The following is a 23,115-nucleotide window of genomic DNA, read 5'->3' as shown; positions in this document are numbered from 1 at the left end:
CTATAGTACCCAGCGGTCCCCAAGAAGGACATCACCTGCTTCTTGGTCCTGGGGGTGGGCCAGGATGCGATGGCCTCCACTTTCTCAGGCTCGGGCTTCAGCGTTCCCCCACCTACCCGGTGACCGAGGTACTGGACCTCGCTCATGGCCAGCTGACACTTTCCCGGCTTGATGGTCAAACCTGCCCGGTGGATCCGCCTGAGCACCTGTGCTAGATGCTCTAGGTGGTCCTCCCAGGTGGGACTGAAGACGGCAATGTCATCTAGGTACGCGGCCGCGTACCCTTCAAGTCCCTTGAGCAGGGTGTTGACCATCCGCTGGAAAGTGGCAGGGGCATTCCTCATCCCGAATGGCATCACCGTGGACTCGTACAGTCCAAATGGGGTAATAAAGGCAGAGCGTTCCCTGGCCTTGCGAGTCAGGGGGATCTGCCAATATCCCCGGCTCAGATCCATGATGGTCAGGTACTGAGCCCCGGCCAACTGATCGAGCAGGTCATCGATGCGTGGCATTGGGTACGCATCGGCGACCGTGACCGCATTGAGCCCCCTGTAGTCCACGCAGAACCGAGTGGTTCGGTCCTTCTTAGGGACGAGGACTACAGGCGAGGCCCAAGCGCTGTTGGATGCCTGGATCACCCCCAGCTCCAGCATCTCGTCAATCTCCTGGCGCATGTGTTGCTGCACCTCCAGGGAGACCCGATATGCTGAACGCCGGATCGGGGGATGATCCCCAGTGTCCACGTGATGGACAGCCAAGTCAGTCCTTCCGGGCTGGTTGGTAAACAACCCCCGGAAGGGGTGTAGGGTGGCCCACAGCTGGGACCGTTGGTCCTCCAAGAGCTGGTGGCCAACCTCCACATCCTCAATGGATCCGCCTGCCCTAACCTGGGCTAGCATATCCAAGAGGGTTTCCGCTTCTCCCTCCTCGGGCAGGTTGCACACGGGGAGCGCACATGCCTCCCGCTCATGATGTGCCTTCATCATGTTCACATGGAAGGGCTTCCGCCTTCCACGGGCAGGGTCCAGGGTGACCAGGTACGTCACAGGGTTGAGCTGCTGGTACACGAGGTATGGGCCTTCCCAGGCTGCCTGAAGCTTGTCCTGTGGTACGGGGACCAGTACCCACACCTCTTGACCCACTTGGTAGGTCCTCTCACAAGCGTTCTGGTCGTACCAACGCTTCTGATCAGCCTGGGCTTGAGCCATATTGTCGTGTACCAGTTGCGTCAAGGCCTGCATTTTGTCCCGGAAGCGCATGACATACTCGATAACCGACACTCCAGGGGTAGCCAAATCCCCTTCCCAAGCCTCTTTCACCAGAGCCAGGGGGCCCCGCACACGTCGCCCGTACAGGAGCTCAAACGGTGAGAATCCTGTTGAGGCCTGTGGAACCTCCCGGTAAGCAAATAACAGGTGTGGGAGATACCGCTCCCAGTCACGCCCATGGGAGTCGACCAACATCTTAAGCATCTGCTTTAAGGTGCCATTGAACCGCTCGCACAGGCCATTAGTCTGTGGATGGTACGGGCTGGCCACCAGATGTCGCACCTGGACTTGCTTACAGAGGGTCTCCATCAGCTGGGACATGAATTGGGTCCCCCGGTCGGTGAGCATTTCCTGGGGAAAACCCACTCGGGAGAAAATCTCCAGCAATGCGGTGGCCACCTTGTCAGCCCGAATGGACGACAAGGCCACTGCTTCTGGGTACCGGGTGGCATAGTCCACTACCGTCAGTATGAAGCGTTTCCCGGAGCTGCTGGGGATGGCCAGCGGGCCGACCAGATCCACAGCCACCCTCCTGAAAGGCTCATCGATGATGGGCAGAGATACCAGTGGGGCTTTGGGGCGTGGCCCCGCCTTCCCCACTCTCTGACAGGTTTCACACGAACGGCAGTAGGCAGCCACATCGGCCCCCATTTTTGGCCAGTAGAAATGCTGGTTTAACCTGGCCTTGGTCTTAGCGATCCCTAGGTGTCCGGCCATCGGAATCTCATGTGCGATCCGCAACAACTCCGTCCGGAACGGATAGGGTACCACCAACTGTCGGTCCCTGGGCCACGCCTCCGGTGAATCCTGCTGGACCGTGGCCCGGTACAGCCGTCCTTGGTCCCAGACCACTCGCTCCGGGTCCGAGTCCGAGGGAGGCTGTGCCGCCTGCTCCTTTAGAGCTTTCAGGCTGTCGTCAGCTTCTAACGCTGCCTGAAACTCCTGACTAGATGTGGCCAGAATCGACGAGACTGTCACATCTTCAGTCAGTACCCCGGGACCTGTGTCCTGGCCTCCACCTGACTCGGCTGCCACTTGGTCAGAAGGGGAAGAGCTATCGGACCTCCGGGAGGCCCCTTGGCTTCCAGCACTCCCACCGCGGGTGACAGCGGCCACAGCCGCTGCGACCGTGGGTCGTGCCTGCTCCTCCTCCGTTCCTGACCAAGTCGCCGGTTCAGGCAGACCTACCTGGCTTCCTGACACCCCGGTTGTGGGGGAACCCTGCACCGAGATCTTACCTGGGAGCACTTCCGCTCCTGGACCGGCCCCAATCTCACCTGCCTGTTCCCCCCCTGCAGCAACAGAACCCCGCTGTGAAATCTCTGGGGACCCCACATTTGCTGTGGTAGCCCCCACCCCACACACTGGTCCTCCCCCTGCAGCACCCTGCTCTCTGCTTATCCCTGCAGAGGGCAACAGATCCCAGCTCACAGGCTGATTACTTGTAGAGGCATTGTCACACCTTTCTCTGACCCCCTCCCCTGTCACAGCTGCAGCTGTGTGTGTGTCTATGGTGTCTGTGCAAGCAGAAATATCAGAGTTCACTCCCTCCTCCCTTACATCATTCATAGATAACACATTAACATTGTCCGGAGGCACGTCAGCACTGGCTGAAGGTTCAGCCTTTGGGGCGGGGCCAAACTGGGAGGTTATTTGCCCCAAATCTGTCCCAAGTAGCACGTTTGCAGGGATCCGATCAGTTACCCCCACCTCCCTCACCCCTCGCCCTGCGCCCCAGTCCACATAAATGTCAGCAACAGGCAGCGCCGGGTCAATGCCTCCAATCCCGGAGACAGCGAGGGTTTTTCCAGGGATCAAGTCTTGGGGGGACACCATCTCAGGCCGCACCAGAGTCACCTCCGAGGCGCTGTCTCGCAGTCCTATGGTCACAGACTGGCCGACGGTGACAGGTTGGAAGCTGTCCAGGGACCTACCACCACCCCCACCCACACAATACACCTTGGGCGGCCCTTGGGACGGGGACGGAGCCGGGGCCTTGGGACGCTGAGGGCACATGGCCTTGAAGTGTCCAGGTAGGTTGCACTGGTGGCACCGTCTTGGTTCTGCCACGGGCCTGGAGAGGGGAGTTGAGGGGGACACCCCCTGCAGTCTAGGGGCAGGTGGGGCAGTCGCAGAGTTCATCTTACCCCCTCTCCAGGTGCTGCTGGTGGCTGCTCTCCTGGCTTCAGGAGCCCGATTGTTGGTGTAGTCATCTGCCAGGGCAGCTGTAGCCGTGGATCCCTTTGGCTTCTGGTCTCGGATGAACTGGCGGAGATCCTCAGGGCAGTTCCACAAGAGTTGCTCCGTGATGAACAAGTCCAGGATCTCCGGTCCGGTGGAAAGCTGCAGGCCTTGGGTCCAGTGGTCGGCAGCTCGGGCAAGTGCCCGCCGGTGGTCAGCCCAGGAGTCCTTTGGTCCCTTCTGCAGCGTCCGGAACTTCTTGCGGTAGGACTCCGGGGTGAGGTTGTACTGTTGGATCAGGGCCCGCTTGATGGTGTCGTAGCCCTGATCTGCCTCAGCAGGCAAGTCCCCAAGGATATCCAGGGCCTTACCCCTTAAACGGGGGGTCAGGTATTTGGCCCACTGGTCCTTGTCCAGATGGTGCTGCAAGCAAGTCCGTTCAAAAGCAGTCAAGAAAGAGTCCAAGTCTCCATCCTTCTCCAGCACTGGGAAGTCCTCAACACGGACCTTTGGAAGTTTGGTGTCTCGAAGGTCACGTGTGGCTGATGAGGGCCGGAGCTGAGCTAGCTGCAGCTGGTAGTCACGCTCTGCCTGGCGCTCTTCACGCGCTGCTTGCCGCTCACGCTCGGCCATGAGTTCCTTGTAGCCCTCCCGGTCTCCAGCCTGGCGTAGGGCCATAGCCATTTGAAGAAGGCTATCCGAGCCTCCCAGGCTCGGTGGAATGGCACGTGGTGATCTGCGGCCCGCTGCGGAGCCTGGTGATTCACTGTCCATTGCAGAGCGGAGGGCTGGCACCTGGCTCGTTGAGGACCCTTGGGCGAGCTGCTCCTCATCTTGTCCAGCAGTGCCCGGTTGTGCAATGTCCTCTGCAGAGCTGTTTTCTGGCGTCGAGCTCCTGGAGGACTCGTGGACAACCTCCTCATCGTCTCTGGCCTTAGCATCGGCCATTCCTTTGGCTTTGCTCCTGGTGCTCTCAGCCATTCTTGCAGACTTTTGGTCACTGACACAGAACTGACACCTGATGCCTCCACACACCTTACAGTATCTGCACTCTGACACTCTAGTGTTGAGCTAGTCTGAAGACCCCAGCAGCCACAGCTGCTGCAGGCAGTCTTTAGTGTCTGGGAGTATGGGTCTCACACTCACACACACTATTATCTCGATCCCACCGCTTGCCACCAATATGTCACAAACCACCGGGGGGTCACTCAGAAATCCCCCGCGCTGGCTACCAGTACGTCACAATCGGGGGGTAACAAGTGGGGGTCACCCCTCCTTTATACCTCCCGACCGACAGACAGAGCACGTGACGCGCTCTCTAGCGCCCCTCTTATAGTCAGGCCAATTATGGAATTGCCCGACAATAAGCAAGGAGGCCGCTATACTACTTATGCCGATTATTGAAGGGTCCCCGGTGAGAGTAGGGTATATATTCCCCCGACCTCCGCGGGCGGAATATATAAAACCTCCCTGAATCTCACTGGCCTCCCCACAATAATCCTTGGCACAATTCGCTGCCACCAACCGATTTACGGTAACTATTAGCCGAACACACAGACGTGGGATTCAAGATCGAGATAACAGAACAGCCCAAGATTAATTATATAATTTAATCGCCTAAAGCACACTAGAAACTACAATATATACAATAGGGAATCTACAGAATATACAGTTATGTCAGAGTACAGTTACAGATAAAGCATGGTTTACAAACAGGTATGCAAATTCAATCAGTTACCTTGTGCGTCTGGCCACAGGGGGGCGCTGTAGACCAGGTTTCTAGGAACTCCCACAGATGTTTCCTGCACGTGCCCCCAGCGAGAAGAACCCTGGAAAATGGCCGAAGTAGGGTTATCAACCTGGGCAGATCCAGGTCCCCTCCTACCTTAGTGACCTCACAGGGAAGCACTGCCACTCCCCCTGCATGGATCAGAATTATCCAGCAAAGGGGATATTGGCCATAACTTTGCCTGGGAGCGTCGTAGGCGGACGCCAATGCTCTCATTGTGACAGTTATGAATTTAGCTACAGAACGAGGGGACTCATGACCTGTCTACGAGTTCCCATATGGCTGATATCACGCCTGGGGTATTTCCCAAGCTCCCCCTTCCATAAAAAAGGTGTGCCAGCATCGTCCGCCTGCGCAAACACCATTTTTATGGTTGCCATATTTATCGGAGATATGGCTTGCGAGATATGAACCATTTTTTACTGGAGTCGTTCTGTCTGGCTACTTCCAAGCCTTGCTAATGAGATACAACTCTTGTTACAGGGTGACGGCAGGGAGCCATCCTGTGTCCATTGTCCGCACAACATCTCATCTCCATATCAGAGGAGATGGCTGTTGGAGGTGTAAGTGGGATGTGACACCTTCACAGATGCTGGACATTTGAGCACAAGAAGGGAGGGGGGGCACTGCCAGGGAGTGATGAGAGCAATTATGACTTCTAGTCATAATTCCTCTTCATATCCCAGGATTTACCTCACAGGGCTTCTACCTGCAGTTTTTTCAGACTGTTTAATATAGATGGTTGGTGCCATTAACCCCTTCACGACCTTGGACGGATCTATCCGTCATGGAGCGTGTCACATTAAGCCCCGCCCCCTGCCGTGGGCAGGCGGCGGCGGTCGGCACACATCACATATGCTGACTTGTGTGCCTGCATGTTGCGAGTGGAATGGCTTCCACTCGCAACATTTAACCCCTTAAATCTCGCTGCCAAAGTCTGGCAGCGAAATCTATATGCGCGCAGCCATGATTTTTACTTACCGTCGTCCCCACCGGAAGTCACGTGACTTTCGGTGGTTGCCATGGTAGCACAGGGTCATGTGATGACACCTGCAGCTATGACGTTTCACTTTCGTTTTCACCCGGCCCGGAGCCGAATTAAACAGGAAGTGACTGTGTCTGCTGTTTACAGCTGTGTTGCTGTGATCAGCAGATAGATCAGAGCGATCGGATTGCTGATCGCTATAGCCCCCTAGGGGGTCAAGTAAAATAAAAAAAAACCCTAAAAGTTCAAATCACCCCCCTTTCACCCCATTGAAAATTAAAGGGTTAAAAAACAAATAAATATACACATATTTGGTATCGCCGCGTTCAGAAATGCCCGATCAAAAAATAAAATCAATTAATCTGATTGGTAAACTGCGTAGTGGCAAAAAAATTCCAAACGCCAAAATTACGTTTTTTTAGTCACCGCATGTTTTACGCAAAATGCAATAACAGGCGATCAAAACATAGCATCTGCGCAAAAATGGTACCATTAAAAATGTCAGCTCGAGACGCAAAAAATAAGCTGCCACTGAGCCATAGATCCCGAAAAATGAGAACGCTACGTGTTTTGGAAAATGGCGCAAAACGTGTGCCACTTTTATTGGACGAACTTGTGAATTTAGATACAAGTAAACCTATACATGTTTGGTGTCTACAAACTCGCACCGACCTGAGGCTTCACATAGATACATTAGTTTTACCATATAGTGAACACCGTGAATAAAACATCCCAAAAACTATTGTGCGATCACACTTTTTGCAGTTTTTCCACACTTGGAATATTTTTGCTGTTTTCCAGTACACTATATGGTAAAACCTATGGTTTCATTTAAAAGTACAACTCGTCCCGCAAAAAACAAGCCCTCATATGGCAAGATTGACAGAAAAATAAAAAAGTTACGGCTCTCGGAAGAAAAGGAGCAAAAAAACGCAAAAACGGAAAGTGCCCGGAGGCTGAAGGGGTTAAATGACATTTAAAGGATTTGATGCCAAATTCTAGCTTGTAATTATAGGCTAAAACGTGGCATTGAACTACTAAAATGAATGCTACCAAACACCTATATTGCCCAGTGTAACAAAACTGCAGGAGGAAGCTCTCTTACGGACATTATGCCACCTTTTTCCAGCAGGCAGCCCATGAACATGAGCCACACAAATCCGTGCGATTCTCCATCAGTTGACATTTCACATACCCCAGGTTCCTCTCCCAAGCTGTTCTGGTTAGGAGCCACATACGTAGAGTCTGGCTGACTAGTGACTGCTCCAAGCCGATGTTTTGCTGGTAGTTTATTGAGGACATAGGATCCCTGGGTGGGAGGTTTGGACATTGCCTGTAGATTGTGAGGGGAGAATCACATTATTGTGCAAATACGACAAAGTCTAAAAGCATAAAGTTACATCATATTAGTATTGGTTAAAATTACAAAATATCTACGCACAATGCATGCAATATTTTTTGATAATCATTAACATTGTTAAACGGAACCTGACAGATTATATATGCTACCTGATCCACAGGCACCATGTATCAGACACTGGCTCTAGGATGTCAGCAAAGTATGTTAGGCTTCAATATGCTGTGTCGTTTCAGAGAAAGATATACCTTGAAAGCAGTTGGGTACAGAACTGCAAGGGAAACTAGTTGTACAAGCAGGTCCACAGTAGCGTCACTTCGCCTGGTCCCATGGAGTGACAGGTCTCATATTACTGAAGAAGAGTGGGCGGAAAGAAGCTGCGGGGGACTCACCTATGTGACTTGTCTTCCCGGTGGCTTTTAAAGTATGTTCTTCTCTGAAAGAACGTTTACGTTTCTTACCTGGCTAAAATCATGCTGCCAGTGTCTGATCCATGGTGCCTGTGGATCAGCAGCCTTTATTGGCAGTGACGTTCCCTTTAAATAATGGTAAGGCAATTGAGGAAGATGTAAAAATAACGGGAAGGAAAAAAAAAAAAAGAAGGGAATTTTGTTTACTTACCGTAAATTCCTTTTCTTCTAGCTCCTATTGGGAGACCCAGACAATTGGGTGTATAGCTTCTGCCTCCGGAGGCCACACAAAGTATTACACTTTAAAAAGTGTAACCCCTCCCCTCTGCCTATGCACCCTCCCGTGCATCACTGGCTCCTCAGTTATTGTGCAAAAGCAGGAAGGAGGAAACTTATAAATTGGTCTAAGGTAAATTCAATCCGAAGGATGTTCGGAGAACTGAAACCATGAACCAAAAGAGCAATTCAACATGAACAACATGTGTACACAAAAGAACAAACAGCCCGAAGGGAACAGGGGCGGGTGCTGGGTCTCCCAATAGGAGCTAGAAGAAAAGGAATTTACGGTAAGTAAACAAAATTCCCTTCTTCTTTGTCGCTCCATTGGGAGACCCAGACAATCGGAACATCCAAAAGCAGTCCCTGGGTGGGTAAAAGAATACCTCGGTAAAAAAGAGCCGAAAACGGCCCCCTCTTACAGGTGGGCAACCGCCGCCTGGAGGACTCGCCTACCTAGACTGGCGTCTTGCCGAAGCATAGGTATGCACCTGATAGTGTTTCGTGAAAAGTGTGCAGACTAGACCACGTAGCTGCCTGACACACCTGCTGAGCCGTAGCCCGGTGCCGCAATGCCCAAGGCGCACCCACGGCTCTGGTAGAATGGGCTTTCAGCCCCAAAGGAAGCGGAAGCCCAGAAGAACGGTAGGCTTCAAGAATCGGTTCCTTGATCCACCGAGCCAAGGTTGACTTGGAAGCCTGCGAACCCTTACGCTGGCCAGCGACAAGGACAAAGAGCGCATCTGAACGACGCAGGGGCGCCGTGCGAGACACGTAGAGCCGGAGTGCTCTCACCAGATCTAACGAGTGCAAATCCTTTTCACATTGGTGAACTGGATGATGGCAAAATGAAGGTAAGGAGATATCCTGATTGAGATGACAAGGGGATACCACCTTAGGGAGAAATTCCGGGACCGGACGCAGAACCACCTTATCCTGGTGAAAAACCAGGAAGGGGTCTTTGCATGACAGCGCTGCCAGCTCCGATACTCTACGGAGCGATGTAATTGCCACTAGAAAGGCCACCTTTTGCGAAAGACGTGATAAAGAGACATCCCGCAGCGGCTCGAAAGGTGGTTTCTGAAGAGCCAATAGCACCCTGTTAAGATCCCAGGGTTCCAGCGGACGCTTGTAAGGTGGGACTATGTGGCAAACTCCCTGCAGGAACGTGCGGACCTGCGGAAGCCTGGCTAGGCGCTTTTGAAAAAATACGGATAGCGCCGATACTTGTCCCTTGAGAGAGCCGAGAGACAACCCCTTGTCCATTCCGGATTGAAGGAATGAAAGAAAAGTGGGTAAGGCAAAGGGCCAGGGAGTAAAACCCTTATCAGAGCACCAGGATAAGAAGATCCTCCAAGACCTGTGATAGATCTTGGCGGACGTTGGTTTCCTGGCCTGTCTCATAGTGGCAATTGAGATAACCCTGAGGACGCTAGGAGCCAGGACTCAATGGCCACACAGTCAGGTTGAGGGCCGCAGAATTCAGATGGAAAAACGGCCCTTGAGACAGCAAGTCTGGGCGGTCTGGGAGCGCCCACGGTTGACCCACCGTGAGATGCCACAGATCCGGGTACCACGACCGCCTCGGTCATCTGGGGCGACGAGAATGGCGCGACGACAGTCGGACCTGATTTTGCGCAGCACTCTGGGCAGCATCGCCAGAGGAGGAAATACATAGGGCAGTCGAAACTGCGACCAATCCTGAACTGAAGTGACGTCTTGGTTGCAAGGGAAAGAGAGACGTTCCTGTCGAGTGAAGTCGACCTCCTGTCCCATTTGCGGAGAATGTCCCAATTGGAGTGGCCGCAGATGGAATTGCGCGAAGGGCACTGCCTCCATCGCTGCCACCATCTTCCCCAGGAAGTGTATTAGGCGCCTCAAGGGGTGTGACTGACCCCGAAGAAGAGATTGCACCCCTGCCTGCAGCGAAAGCTGTTTGTCCAGTGGTAGCATGACTACCGCTGACTGAGTATGAAACTCCATCCCAAGGTACGTCAGTGATTGGGTCGGTGTCAACTTGGATTTTTGGGAAGTTGATGATCCACCCGAACTGCTGGATAGTCGCCAGAGTGACGGAAAAGCTGTTTTGACAAGCCATCTGAGAGGGTGCCCTGACCAGAAGATCGTCTAAGTAGGGAATCACCGAGTGGCCCTGTGAGTGTAGGACCGCCACAACAGATGCCATGACCTTGGTGAACACCCGTGGGGCTGTCGCCAGGCCGAAAGGCAATGCCAAGAACTGGAGGTGTTCGTCCCCGATGGCGAAACGCAAAAAGCGTTGATGTTCGGGTGCGATCGGCACATGGAGATAAGCATCCTTGATGTCGATCGATGCTAGGAAGTCTCCTTGTGACATCGAAGCGATGACCGAGCGGAGAGATTCCATCCGAAAACGTCTGGTGCTCACATGTCTGTTGAGCAGTTTGAGGTCCAGAACGGGACGGAACGAGCCGTCCTTCTTTGGCACCACAAACAAGTTGGAGTAAAAGCCGCGACCATGTTCCTGGAGGGGAACAGGGATCACAACTCCTTCTGTCTTCAGAGCGTTCACCACCTGAAAAAGTGCATCGGCTCGCTCGGGGGGCGGAGATGTTCTGAAGAAACGAGTCGGGGTACGAGAGCTGAACTCTATCCTGTAACCATGAGACAGAATGTCTCTCACCCATCGGCCTTGAACATGTGGCCACCAGGCGTCGCAAAAGCGGGAGAGCCTGCCACCGACCGAGGATGCGGTTCGGGGATGCCGAGAGTCATGAGGAGGCCGCCTTGGAAGCAGTGCCTCCTGCGGCCTTTTGGGGGCGTGACTTGGACCGCCACGCAGAGGAGTTCCTCTGGCCTTTCTCCGGCCTGCTGGACGAAGAGGATTGGGGCTTGGCGGAGGGACGAAAGGACCGAAACCTCGATTGTATTTTCCGTTGCTGAGGTTTCTTTGGTTTGGTCTGGGGTAAGGAGGAGTCCTTTCCCATGGATTCCTTAATAATCTCATCCAATCGTTCACCAAACAAGCGGTCGCCAGCAAACGGCAAACCGGTTAAGAACCTCTTGGAAGCCGAGTCTGCCTTCCATTCGCGCAGCCACATGGCCCTGCGGACTGCCACAGAGTTAGCGGATGCCACCGCTGTACGGCTAGCAGAGTCTAGAACTGCGTTCATGGCGTAGGAAGAAAAAGCTGACGCCTGAGAAGTCAAAGACGCAACCTGCGGAGCAGAATTACGTGTGACCGCATTAATCTCAGCCAGACAAGCTGAAATAGCTTGGAGTGCCCACACGGCTGCAAAAGCCGGGGCAAAAGACGCGCCCGTGGCTTCATAGATGGATTTCACCAGGAGCTCTATCTGCCTGTCAGTGGCATCCTTTAGCGATGAGCCATCTGCAACCGATACCACAGATCTAGCCGCCAATCTAGAGACTGGGGGATCCACCGTGGGACATTGAGCCCAACCCTTAACAACGTCAGAAGGGAAGGGGTAACGTGTGTCAGAAAGGCGCTTAGTAAGGCGCTTCTCCGGAACCGCTCTGGGCTTCTGGACAGCATCTCTGAAGTTAGAGTGATAGAAAAACGCACTCCGTGTGCGTTTAGGGAACCGAAACTGGTGTTTCTCCTGCTGAGAAGCCGACTCCTCTACAGGTGGAGGCGGGGGAGACAGATCTAACACCTGGTTGATGGACGAGATAAGGTCATTTACTATGGCGTCTCCTTCAGGTGTGTCAAGATTGAGAGCAACGTCAGGGTCAGAGCCCTGAGCTGCGACGTCCGCCTCGTCCTCCAGAGAGTCCTCAATCTGGGAACCCGAGCAGCGTGAAGAAGTCGGGGAAGATTCCCAGCGGGCCCGCTTAGCTGGTCTGGGACTGTGGTCCGGGCCGGAGTCCTCCACGTGAGACCTAGGGCCCCCTCTGGGAACGTGCTGCGGCGCGGCCAGAGAGGGGCCTGGAGGCGCAGATCCAACAGGGCCCGGGGCCTGTGTAAGCAGCTTGGCAGACCATTTGTCCGTAGACTGAGCCATGGATTGTGAGAGTGACTCAGAGAGTTTTTCAGCAAAAACTGCAAACTCTGTCTCTGACGCCTGAACAGGGGGAGCAAGGGGTTCTACATGAACCGAGGGGCCCACTAGTGACCGATGCTCCGGCTGAACAAGCAAAGCGGGGGTTGAGCATTGCTCACAGTGAGGGTAGGTGGAACCCGCAGGTAACTTAGCCGCACAAGAGGTACAAGTCGCAAAATAACCCTGTGCCTTGGCACCCTTGCTCCTTGTGGACGACATGCTGTTGTCTCCTCGGAGAGTGATCACTGAGGGTATATGGGGAGTGTACACAGCCCAACCGAACAGAAATATATAAATATATATATAGTATCTATTCCGGCACCCTGGGGGGCACCAGCACCGGGTGACCGGTGTGGCTTACTGACCGCTAAAAAGCGGAGTGTGTGTCCTCCAGATTCCCTGCCTTAGGTCTCCCAGCGTTGCAGAGCTCTTCCAGGAAATCCTCCACAGGCAGAATGCCAAAGAAATGGCTGCCGGAGCTCTCTGGGGAGGAGTGGAGCCGTGGGCGGCGTTAGAAAAGTGCGGGAATCTGGAGTCCCCACAGTGATCAGTGAGGGGGGAGGAAACATACAGGATGCTCCGGCCCTCACACCGACGTCAGGTCGGCAGTCCCGCCCTTACCCCTGATAGACAGGCCCGGGGGCGGGAGTTTTGCTACTAGGCCGCAATTGAAGCCGGGGACTAAATTTAAGACCGCGGCCGACAAACAGGCGCGGTCGGCGCGGAAGTCCGCCGGCCGTCACAAATAAGCAGCTGCTGCAGCGTCCGGGATGAAGGCGCTCCATGCACATCCCCCATGGGGATACAGAGTACCTTAGTGTTGCAGGGCCCGGTCCCTGAGGATAAATACACTCCTGTCCGACAGATTCCCACAAGGGCTGCGGAGGGAGCACGGTCCCAGTGACTGGACGACCGCTCAGGATCCCACTTCTCCCAGAGCCGCTAAGGGATGGTGAAGGAGACGGCATGAGGCTCCGGCCTTTGTACCCACAATGGGTACCTCAACCTTAACAGCACCGCCGACGTAGTGGGGTGAGAAGGGAACATGCCGGGGGCCGCGTGGGGGCCCACTTTTCTTCCAACCGATATAACTAAAATGAGAATGTGAGTGGATGTGTGCCTCCTTCCACACAAAGCATAAAACTGAGGAGCCCGTGATGCACGGGAGGGTGTATAGGCAGAGGGGAGGGGTTACACTTTTTAAAGTGTAATACTTTGTGTGGCCTCCGGAGGCAGAAGCTATACACCCAATTGTCTGGGTCTCCCAATGGAGCGACAAAGAAAAAAAGGACTAAAATGGGATTGTTAGCCACAATCTGCTGGCCAAGCATGACCTGAGAAATCTGGTTGTAGATCGGATATCTACATCTTCTGAATATACAACATGCAATGCCAGGGTAAAGATACTGTACACAGTTGGAACAGTAGTTTTCCCTTGTTTCCAGTCTATGATAAAGAACCCACACAGCACCTCTAAATACTTATATAATTTGTAGTGGTGCTTGACAGTCAGGATTACTGAAAATGCTAAAACCAGATGAGACCAGGTGCCAGTAAGGCTACACAGCATTATAGTGCTACCTTCTGCAGGTGAGCCTGTCCAGCCACCGGAGCAGAGGACTGTGTGGTTGGTATTGTATGTGGTAAGTGGTGCGGTGGCAAGTGCTGCAGCTGCTGAGAACCTTGCTGCTCATTATTTTCCCTGTGCCAAAGAACTCGAATAAACCGATTATTTAAAACGGCTTCCGTGCTGGAAATGGCTCTCCTGGCTTCTTCATTTGTCAAGTACTGGATGAGCGCACCTTCTGGATCGCCTTGGAAAGCAACCTAAAACAAAGAGAAAGGAAATTACCTGTAAGTGGTCAGCATTTAAAGGGGTGGTCTTCAACTTTAACAATGATGGGTTATCCACAGGATAGGTCAATAATGTCTGATTGATTGCTGAATACTGTATATCGGCCCCCTATTAGAAAAGAGGCAGACATGCAGTACCTAGCTTCGGCCACTTTACAGTTAATGGAGCTGTGCAGCTCCGCAACTGAGTAGTTCTGGCTGCCTGCGGCGGCACCGGGAAAATCTGATTGGCAGGGGTGCTGGGTGTGGCCATCAAAGTTAAAGTCCTGTACAAACCTTTTAAGAGTACCATTACAAAACATTATGGTGTGCTTTATATCTATAGGGAACATTTTACTGGTTATATATCAGACCCATAGGCTTCATTCTGTAAAATGACCTCTATCCCCCTTCAAAACTACCCATCACCAATACAGACGTGCCCATTTTTATTTCATAAAACAGTAGGCAGCCACAGATGTGATTTTTTTTTTGAATATTAAATAAGCCAAAGCGCTCCCTAATGTTCCCCAAAAGGGTCCGACTTTTTAGAAAAAGTCAGGTTTGAAGTTCCAGGTTGTGGGATCCTGGCATGCAGCGCGTGATCCCATATTCCCTTAGTGGCTCCTCTTGTAGTAAAAGGACTAGATCTAGCTCTGTGTTCTTTCAGAACGCTGCCTGGTGAGCTTACCAAGATGTTACAGGACAGTATGATCATTAGAGCAGATACCATCCAGGAATCGCTTAGTAAAGGATGCGGCAGAAGACAGTGCAAGGATCTTACATAGCATGAGCGGTTATGGGATCCTGCTCTGCATGCTAGGATTCCACAGACCAAAAGTTAGGGCGCGATGTTCAGTAAAAATCAGACCCTTTCTGAGCACTTTTATCAATAGATAGTTATAAACATCACCACCCACTCTTATTAAATAAAAAGTGCACTTCCAGATTGGTGATAAGTACTCTATCTAGCCATGCACTTTACATAACAGCCGGCTGAACACTCATGCAAGCTCCAACTATTCCTCAAACTAATCCAAGCCGAGCTTTCACTTTTTAATTATTTTTAATATGAAAAGACGACTTCTAACGTCATGGCCTTGTTACTATAATGCAACTAAAGGGTTCAGCAGCTAGACAGGACAGGAGTTCAATCTATTTGCTGACCACATCTAATTTTCAAGGAGTAACGACCACTAACAGTCATATCGCCTCTTGCCGTCAGAAATACAGAGCTTTTAAAGAATGAACATTAAAAGCAATTTGGTCCTTTGTATCCTGAAGAAACACTCACCTGAATATTCACTATGGTGCCAAATTTGCTGAAGTGCTCATTCAATTTGGTAATGTTATTTAGATCCTGAGGAATTTTCCGGACTTCAAGTTTGGTATTTGTGTACTGGATCTTCTTCCCAAAACCTAGCTTGTTATGGTTGTTGTTTCCCTGCCTGGAACAGAGAAATGTTACAGTATTTTATAGAGCGGTAAGAAATAAGAAGAGGAATAAGAAGAGGACCACTGCCCTCTCAGTTCATAGCCAGGCTGTAGACTTATTCTGCAGTCGCACTAAGTCTCAAAAGGACCAGAACCTGGTACATTACTTGTATGAGCTTTTTAGATTCAAGCCATGGATGCCCACGTTGAGACGTGCACAGCATAAAATACTGTATTAACAATATGAAATGTGCTTTCGTGGCCCTTACTTGTCCATCCAGGGTTTCTTTGCAAACGGTCCATCATTATTATTTCCAAGTGTCCTTTTCCTGTCCGGCTCGACCACCACTCTGTTGAGGTTACTATTTACAGGTGTAGAAGCTGGTGGCTCCGTTTGGATAACAATATTAGCAGCTAGAAAAATGTAAAATAAATAAAAATTTCACAAGGTTCTACAAAAGGCCTCAGAATGACTACAATTAAAGAAAAAAAAAACTATACTATGTTGATGCACTGGTCCTGAAGAAGAGGTATATCCTCGAAACGCGTAGACCGATGGAATAAAAGAATACGTTTATAACATCAACGTGCTACATCTTCATTTTGGCTGATGCGCGGCATTAACCCCCTCTTCACTCTGATTTGTATGCACATCCACGTTGGGCTGCAGCAGACGCCATCATCCTATGCTTTATCAGTGGTTGTGACTATCGCAACCGTTTCAGGTGAGTGTATTTTTCCTGACCTACCTCACTGATCTGTTGGTATTACACTTTCAGCGCTCCTTATTTTTCAGTTTATAGATATTGTCTACTGACTGCAAGAGTACGTGAGACTGGGCTGGATTGTGACAATGCAACAACATTCCCTTAAAAAGGGAATTTGTCAGTAAGATTAAGCCCCCACCACACAAAAACAAACCACTCACAAAAAGTTAGTGCTATTCAGCTTTTGATTGAAATTTCAGGATGATCCTAAAATGCCCTCTGACCTTTTCAGGTAACTTAAAGTGACCTTCTCTAACCTTTTGAACGCACATGTCCAACTGTTCAATGTTTTAGTACTTTTTGCACAATTTGCTGTAAATTGTGTGAGATGAGGCAATCACCATTGCTGTTTCTACATAAATGCCCGACTTTCATGGTAATATATAACTGCAGCATGAACATTTCACTTTTTATATAAATTTCACCTAAAAGCCAAATATCCCTAACCTTTTGTCAGTAGTGTAGAGGTCTTACAGCTCTTAGAACATATAAAAGGTGTCAACGGATGTTACAGCATTCCCGAGAATTCAGCATTTTCATCCATAGGCAAAGAAGGGAATTTTGTTTACTTACCGTAAATTCCTTTTCTTCTAGCTCCTATTGGGAGACCCAGACAATTGGGTGTATAGCTTCTGCCTCCGGAGGCCACACAAAGTATTACACTTTAAAAAGTGTAACCCCTCCCCTCTGCCTATACACCCTCCCGTGCATCACGGGCTCCTCAGTTTTGGTGCAAAAGCAGGAAGGAGGAAACTTATAAATTGGTCTAAGGTAAATTCAATCCGAAGGATGTTCGGAGAACTGAAAACCATGAACCAAAAGAAACGATTCAACATGAACAACAAGTGTACACAAAAGAACAAACAGCCCGAAGGGAACAGGGGCGGGTGCTGGGTCTCCCAATAGGAGCTAGAAGAAAAGGAATTTACGGTAAGTAAACAAAATTCCCTTCTTCTTTGTCGCTCCATTGGGAGACCCAGACAATTGGGACGTCCAAAAGCAGTCCCTGGGTGGGTAAAAGAATACCTCAATAAAAAGAGCCGAAACGGCCCCCTCTTACAGGTGGGCAACCACCGCCTGAAGGACTCGCCTACCTAGACTGGCGTCTGCCGAAGCATAGGTATGCACCTGATAGTGTTTCGTGAAAGTGTGCAGACTAGACCAGGTAGCTGCCTGACACACCTGCTGAGCCGTAGCCCGGTGCCGCAATGCCCAGGACGCACCCACGGCTCTGGTAGAATGGGCTTTCAGCCCCAAAGGAAGCGGAAGCCCAGAAGAACGGTAGGCTTCAAGAATCGGTTCCTTGATCCACCGAGCCAAGGTTGACTTGGAAGCCTGCAAACCCTTACGCTGGCCAGCGACAAGGACAAAGAGCGCATCAGAATGGCGCAGGGGCGCCGTGCGAGACACGTAGAACCGGAGTGCTCTCACCAGATCTAATGAGTGCAAATCCTTTTCACATTGGTGAACTGGATTAGGGCAAAATGAAGGTAAGGAGATATCCTGATTGAGATGAAAAGGAGATACCACCTTAGGGAGAAATTCCGGAACAGGACGCAGAACCACCCTATCCTGGTGAAAAACCAGGAAGGGGGCTTTGCATGACAGCGCTGCCAGCTCCGACACTCTACGGAGCGATGTAACTGCCACTAGAAATGCCACCTTCTGCGAAAGACGTGATAAAGAGACATCCCGCAGCGGCTCGAAAGGTGGTTTCTGAAGAGCAGTTAGCACCTTGTTAAGGTCCCAGGGTTCCAGCGGACGCTTGTAAGGTGGGACTATGTGGCAAACTCCCTGCAGGAACTTGCGGACCTGCGGAAGCCTGGCTAGACGCTTTTGAAAAAATACGGATAGCGCCGATACTTGTCCCTTGAGAGAGCCGAGAGACAAACCCTTGTGCATTCCGGATTGAAGGAATGAAAGAAAAGTGGGTAAGGCAAAAGGCCAGGGAGCAAAACCATTATCAGAGTACCAGGATAAGAATATCCTCCAAGACCTGTGATAGATCTTGGCGGACGTTGGTTTCCTGGCCTGTCTCATGGTGGCAATGACATCTTGAGATAACCCTGAGAACGCTAGGAGCCATGAACTAATGCGTCCGCCGCCAGAGCTCTGTGATCTTGAGACCGTGCCATGAATGCCGGGACTTTGTTGTTGTGCCGTGACGCCATGAGATCGACGTCCGGCGTTCCCCAGCGGCGACAGATCTCTCGAAACACGTCTGGGTGAAGAGACCATTCCCCCGCATCCATGCCCTGACGACTGAGAAAGTCTGCTTCCCAGTTTTCTACGCCCGGGATGTGAACTGCGGAGATGGTGGAGGCTGTGGCCTCCGGCCACAGCAGAATCCGCCGGACTTCCTGGAAGGCTTGACAGCTGCGCGTGCCGCCCTGGTGGTTGATGTACGCTACCGCCGTGGCGTTGTCCGACTGTATGCGGATCTGCCTGCCCTCCAGCCACCGATGGAACGCCTTTAGGGCTAGATACACTGCCCTTATCTCCAGAACATTGATCTGAAGATGGGACTCTGTCGGAGTCCAGGTTCCCTGAGCCCTGTGGTGGAGAAAAAAACGCTCCCCACCCTGACAGACTCGCGTCCGTCGTGACCACAGCCCAGGATGGGGGCAGGAAGGACTTTCCCTGCGACAGAGAAGTGGGAAGAAGCCACCACTGAAGAGAGGTTTTGGCTGCATGGTAAAGAGAGACGTTCTTGTCGAGGGACGTCGACCTCCTGTCCCATTTGCGGAGAATGTCCCATTGGAGTGGGCGCAGATGAAACTGCGCGAAGGGGACTGCCTCCATTGCTGCCACCATCTTCCCCAGGAAGTGCATGAGGCGCCTCAAGGGGTGTGACTGGCCCCGAAGAAGAGATTGCGCCCCTGTCTGCAGCGAAAGCTGTTTGTCCAGCGGTAGCTTGACTATCGCTGAGAGAGTAGGAAACTTCATCCCGAGGTAAGTCAGTGATTGGGTCGGTGTCAACTTGGACTTTGGGAAATTGATGATCCCCCCGAACCGCTGGAGAGTCTCCAGAGCGACGGTCAGGCTGTGTTGACACGCCACCCGGGAGGGTGCCCTGACTAGATCGTCTAAGTAAGGGATCACCGAGTGGCCCTGAGAGTGTAGGGCCGCCACAACGGATGCCATGACCTTGGTGAAGACCCGTGGGGCTGTCGCCAGGCCGAAAGGCAGTGCCACGAACTGAAGGTGTTCGTCCCCGATGGCGAAACGCAGGAAGCGTTGATGCTCGGGTGCGATCGGCACATGGAGATAAGCATCCTTGATGTCGATTGATGCTAGGAAGTCTCCTTGTGACATCGAAGCGATGACCGAGCGGAGAGATTCCATCCGAAACCTTCTGGTGCTCACATGCCTGTTGAGCAGTTTGAGGTCCAGAACGGGACGGAATGATCCGTCCTTCTTTGGCACCACGAACAAGCTGGAGTAGGAATCCGTGACCATGTTCCTGAGGGGGAACGGGAATCACCACTCCCTCTGACTTCAGGACGCCCACAGCCTGAAAAAATGCGCCGGCCCGAGATGGGGGCGGAGATGTTCTGAAGAAACGAGTCGGAGGACGAGAGCTGAACTCTATCCTGTAACCGTGAGACATCCGTAGCTGAGGTCTCTTCGGTTTGGACTGGGGTAAGGACGAGTCCTTTCCCTTGGATTCCTTAATAATTTCATGCAATCGCTCGCCAAACAATCGGTCGCCAGAAAACGGCAAACCGGTTAAGAACTTCTTTGAAGCAGAGTCTGCCTTCCATTCGCGTAGCCACATGGCCCTGCGGACTGCCACCGAATTAGCGGATGCTACCGCTGTACGGCTAGCAGAGTCCAGGACGGCGTTCATGGCGTAGGAAGGAAAAGCTGACGCTTGAGAAGTCAAAGACGCGACCTGCGGAGCAGAATTATGTGTGACCGCATTAATCTCAGACAGACAAGCTGAGATAGCTTGGAGTGCCCACACAGCTGCAAAGGCCGGGGCAAAAGACGCGCCTGTGGCTTCATAGATGGATTTCACCAGGAGCTCTATCTGCCTGTCAGTGGCATCCTTGAGCGATGAGCCATCTGCAACTGATACTACAGATCTAGCCGCCAGTCTAGAGACTGGAGGATCCACCTTGGGACATTGAGCCCAACCCTTAACTACGTCAGAGGGGAAGGGGTAACATGTGTCATTAAGGCGCTTAGTAAAGCGCTTGTCCGGAAAAGCTCTGTGCTTCTGGACAGCATCTCTGAAGTTAGAGTGATCGAAAAACGCACTCCGTGTACGTTTGGGAAACCTAAACTGGTGTTTCTCCTGCTGCGAAGCCGACTCCTCTATAGGTGGAGTTGGGGGAGAAAGATCTAGCACCTGGTTGATGGACGCTATAAGGTCATTTACTATGGCGTCCCCTTCAGGTGTATCAAGATTGAGAGCAACGTCAGGGTCAGAGCCCTGAGCTGCGACGTCCGCCTCATCCTCCAGAGAGTCCTCAAGCTGAGACCCCGAGCAGCGTGAGGAAGTCGGGGAATATTCCCAGCAAGCCCGCTTAGCCGGTCTGGGACTGTGGTCCGTGCCGGAGTCCTCCACGTGAGACCTAGGGGCCACCCCGGGAGCACCTGCGGCGCAGACCGAGAGGGGCCTGGAGGTGATGATCCAACAGTGCCCGGGGCCTGTGTAAGGACCGATCTGGACTGCAAGGCTTCTAGTAGCTTAGCAGACCATTTGTCCATAGACTGAGTCATGGATTGTGAAAGCGACTCAGAGTTTCTCAGCAAAAACTGAGAACTCTGTCCCTGCCACCTGGACAGGGGAAGCAGGCGGGACTGCGCATTGCTCACAGTGAGGGTAGGTGGAACCTGCAGGTAACATAGCCGCACAAGAGGTACAGGTTGCAAAATAACCCTTTGCCTTAGCGTCCTTGCTCCTTGTGGACGACATGCTGTTGTCTCCTAGGAGAGTGATCACTGAGGGTATATAGCCAAAAGCAAAACAACTCGGCCGAACAGAGAAAATCTATACAAATATATCTATATATATATATATATATATATATATATACACACTTCGGCACCCTAGGGGGACCAGCACCGGGTGACCGTTGTGGCTTACCGACCGCCCAAAGCGGTGTGTGTCCACCAGATTCCCTGCCTTGGGTCTCCCAGAGCTGCAGGGCTCGTTCCTGAAATCCTCCACCGGCAGAATGTGTTGTAAAAATGGCTGCCGGAGCTCTCAGGGGAGGAGGGAGCCGTGGGCGGCGACTAGAAAAGTGCGGGAATCTGGTGCCCCACAGTGATCAGTGAGGGGGGGGAGGAAACCTAAAGTATGCTCCAGCCCTCACTGCCGACGTCAGGTCGACCGTCCCGCCCTTACCCCTGACTGGCAGGCCCGGGGGCGGGAGTTATGGTACTAGGCCGCTTGAAGCCGGGGACTAAATTTAATACCGCGGCCGACAAACAGGTGCGGTCGGCGCGGAAGTCCCGATCGTCACAAAACCAGCAGCAGCTGCAGCGTCTGTGAGACAAGCGCTCCATGCACCGTCCCCATGGGGACACAGAGTACCTTTAGATGCAGGGCCCTGTCCCTGATGATACAAAGTCTCCTGTCTGGCAGATTCCCTCAGGGGCTGCGGAGGGAGCCCGGTCCCAGTGAATGGATGACCGGTTAGGATCCCACTTCTCCCAGAGCCTCTAAGGGATGGTGAAGGAAAACGGCATGTGGCTCCAGCCTCTGTACCCGCAATGTGTACCTCAACCTTAACAGCACCGCAGACTTAGTGGGGTGAGAAGGGAGCATGCCGGGAGCCCTGTGGGGGCCCTCTTTTCTTCCAACCGATAAAATCAGCAGCTGCTGCTGACTAAAATGGGAGCATGAGTGGATGTGTGCCTCCTTCAACACAAAGCATAAAACTGAGGAGCCCGTGATGCACGGGAGGGTGTATAGGCAGAGGGGAGGGGTTACACTTTTTAAAGTGTAATACTTTGTGTGGCCTCCGGAGGCAGAAGCTATACACCCAATTGTCTGGGTCTCCCAATGGAGCGACAAAGAAATGAGGAGTTAAGTTCTCTGGGGTGACAGAGCACTTCCCAGCCTTTAGCTTGATTGATAGCTGGCAGGCTGTGTGATGTCAGGCACAAAGTGAGTTATCACTTGGAGGGGGGAGACTAGGAAAGTGCTTTGTCTGATCTAGAGCACTTAAAGCGTTATTTGCATTTAAATAAGGTTACATTCACGCGGTCAGTGTTTGTTGAGTTTTTGACGCTGCAGAATTTCATCGCCTTAGTTTCTTGCATTTTGAGTGCATTTTTTAACGTGTATTTATCACTTTTTTCTGTATGGTATGTTATGCTTTAACTAGAGCGGTTTGTTTTTGAAACTTCTTGGTAGACATTTTTAGGTGTGGATAACATGCATCTTTGATGTGTTTCCGCAGTGGAAACGCACTAAAAACGTATGTGCATTTTTTTCACCTGTGGATTTTATTAATCTAGTGCAAGTATATGGGGAAATTCCACACAGAAAACTCAGCGTACCCACATGAGAAACGAACATGCTGTGAATTGGTAAAAACGCTCTGCAGGTGAGTTTATGCAGCGTGAAAAAGCAGCACAGTGGACATGACATTTCTATTAGTACAATCCACTTTGCTTGTACTCTAAAACGCTACGTTTTTGACACAACGAAACAATGGAGCATCAAAAATGTGGGGAAAAAGATTTTTGTGTACTCACTGTAAAATCTCTCTCTGAGCCTTCATTGGGAGACACAGGACCATGAGACGTTTTAGGC

At 51.8% G+C, this 23,115-nt stretch overlaps 1 protein-coding gene across 2 annotated transcripts in view; it reads right to left on the bottom strand.

The window, feature by feature from the left end:
• RBM27 (RNA binding motif protein 27) overlaps positions 1-23,115 on the bottom strand; it is a 200,626-nt gene that overhangs the window by 77,801 nt on the left and 99,710 nt on the right. For both annotated transcript variants that reach the window (XM_075344602.1, XM_075344603.1), the window contains 4 exons: positions 15,846-15,990; positions 15,437-15,590; positions 13,891-14,136; positions 7,419-7,556 (listed from right to left, as the gene is read on the bottom strand). In XM_075344602.1, the coding sequence (XP_075200717.1) occupies positions 7,419-7,556; positions 13,891-14,136; positions 15,437-15,590; positions 15,846-15,990 (683 nt within the window). The remainder of the gene's footprint in view (positions 1-7,418; positions 7,557-13,890; positions 14,137-15,436; positions 15,591-15,845; positions 15,991-23,115) is intronic.

Source organism: Anomaloglossus baeobatrachus, chromosome 4, assembly GCF_048569485.1.
Source record: "Anomaloglossus baeobatrachus isolate aAnoBae1 chromosome 4, aAnoBae1.hap1, whole genome shotgun sequence".
Lineage (NCBI taxonomy): Eukaryota > Metazoa > Chordata > Amphibia > Anura > Aromobatidae > Anomaloglossus > Anomaloglossus baeobatrachus.
The sequence above is the reverse complement of the archived record's forward strand: the minus strand, read 5'-3'. Positions and strand labels throughout refer to the sequence as shown.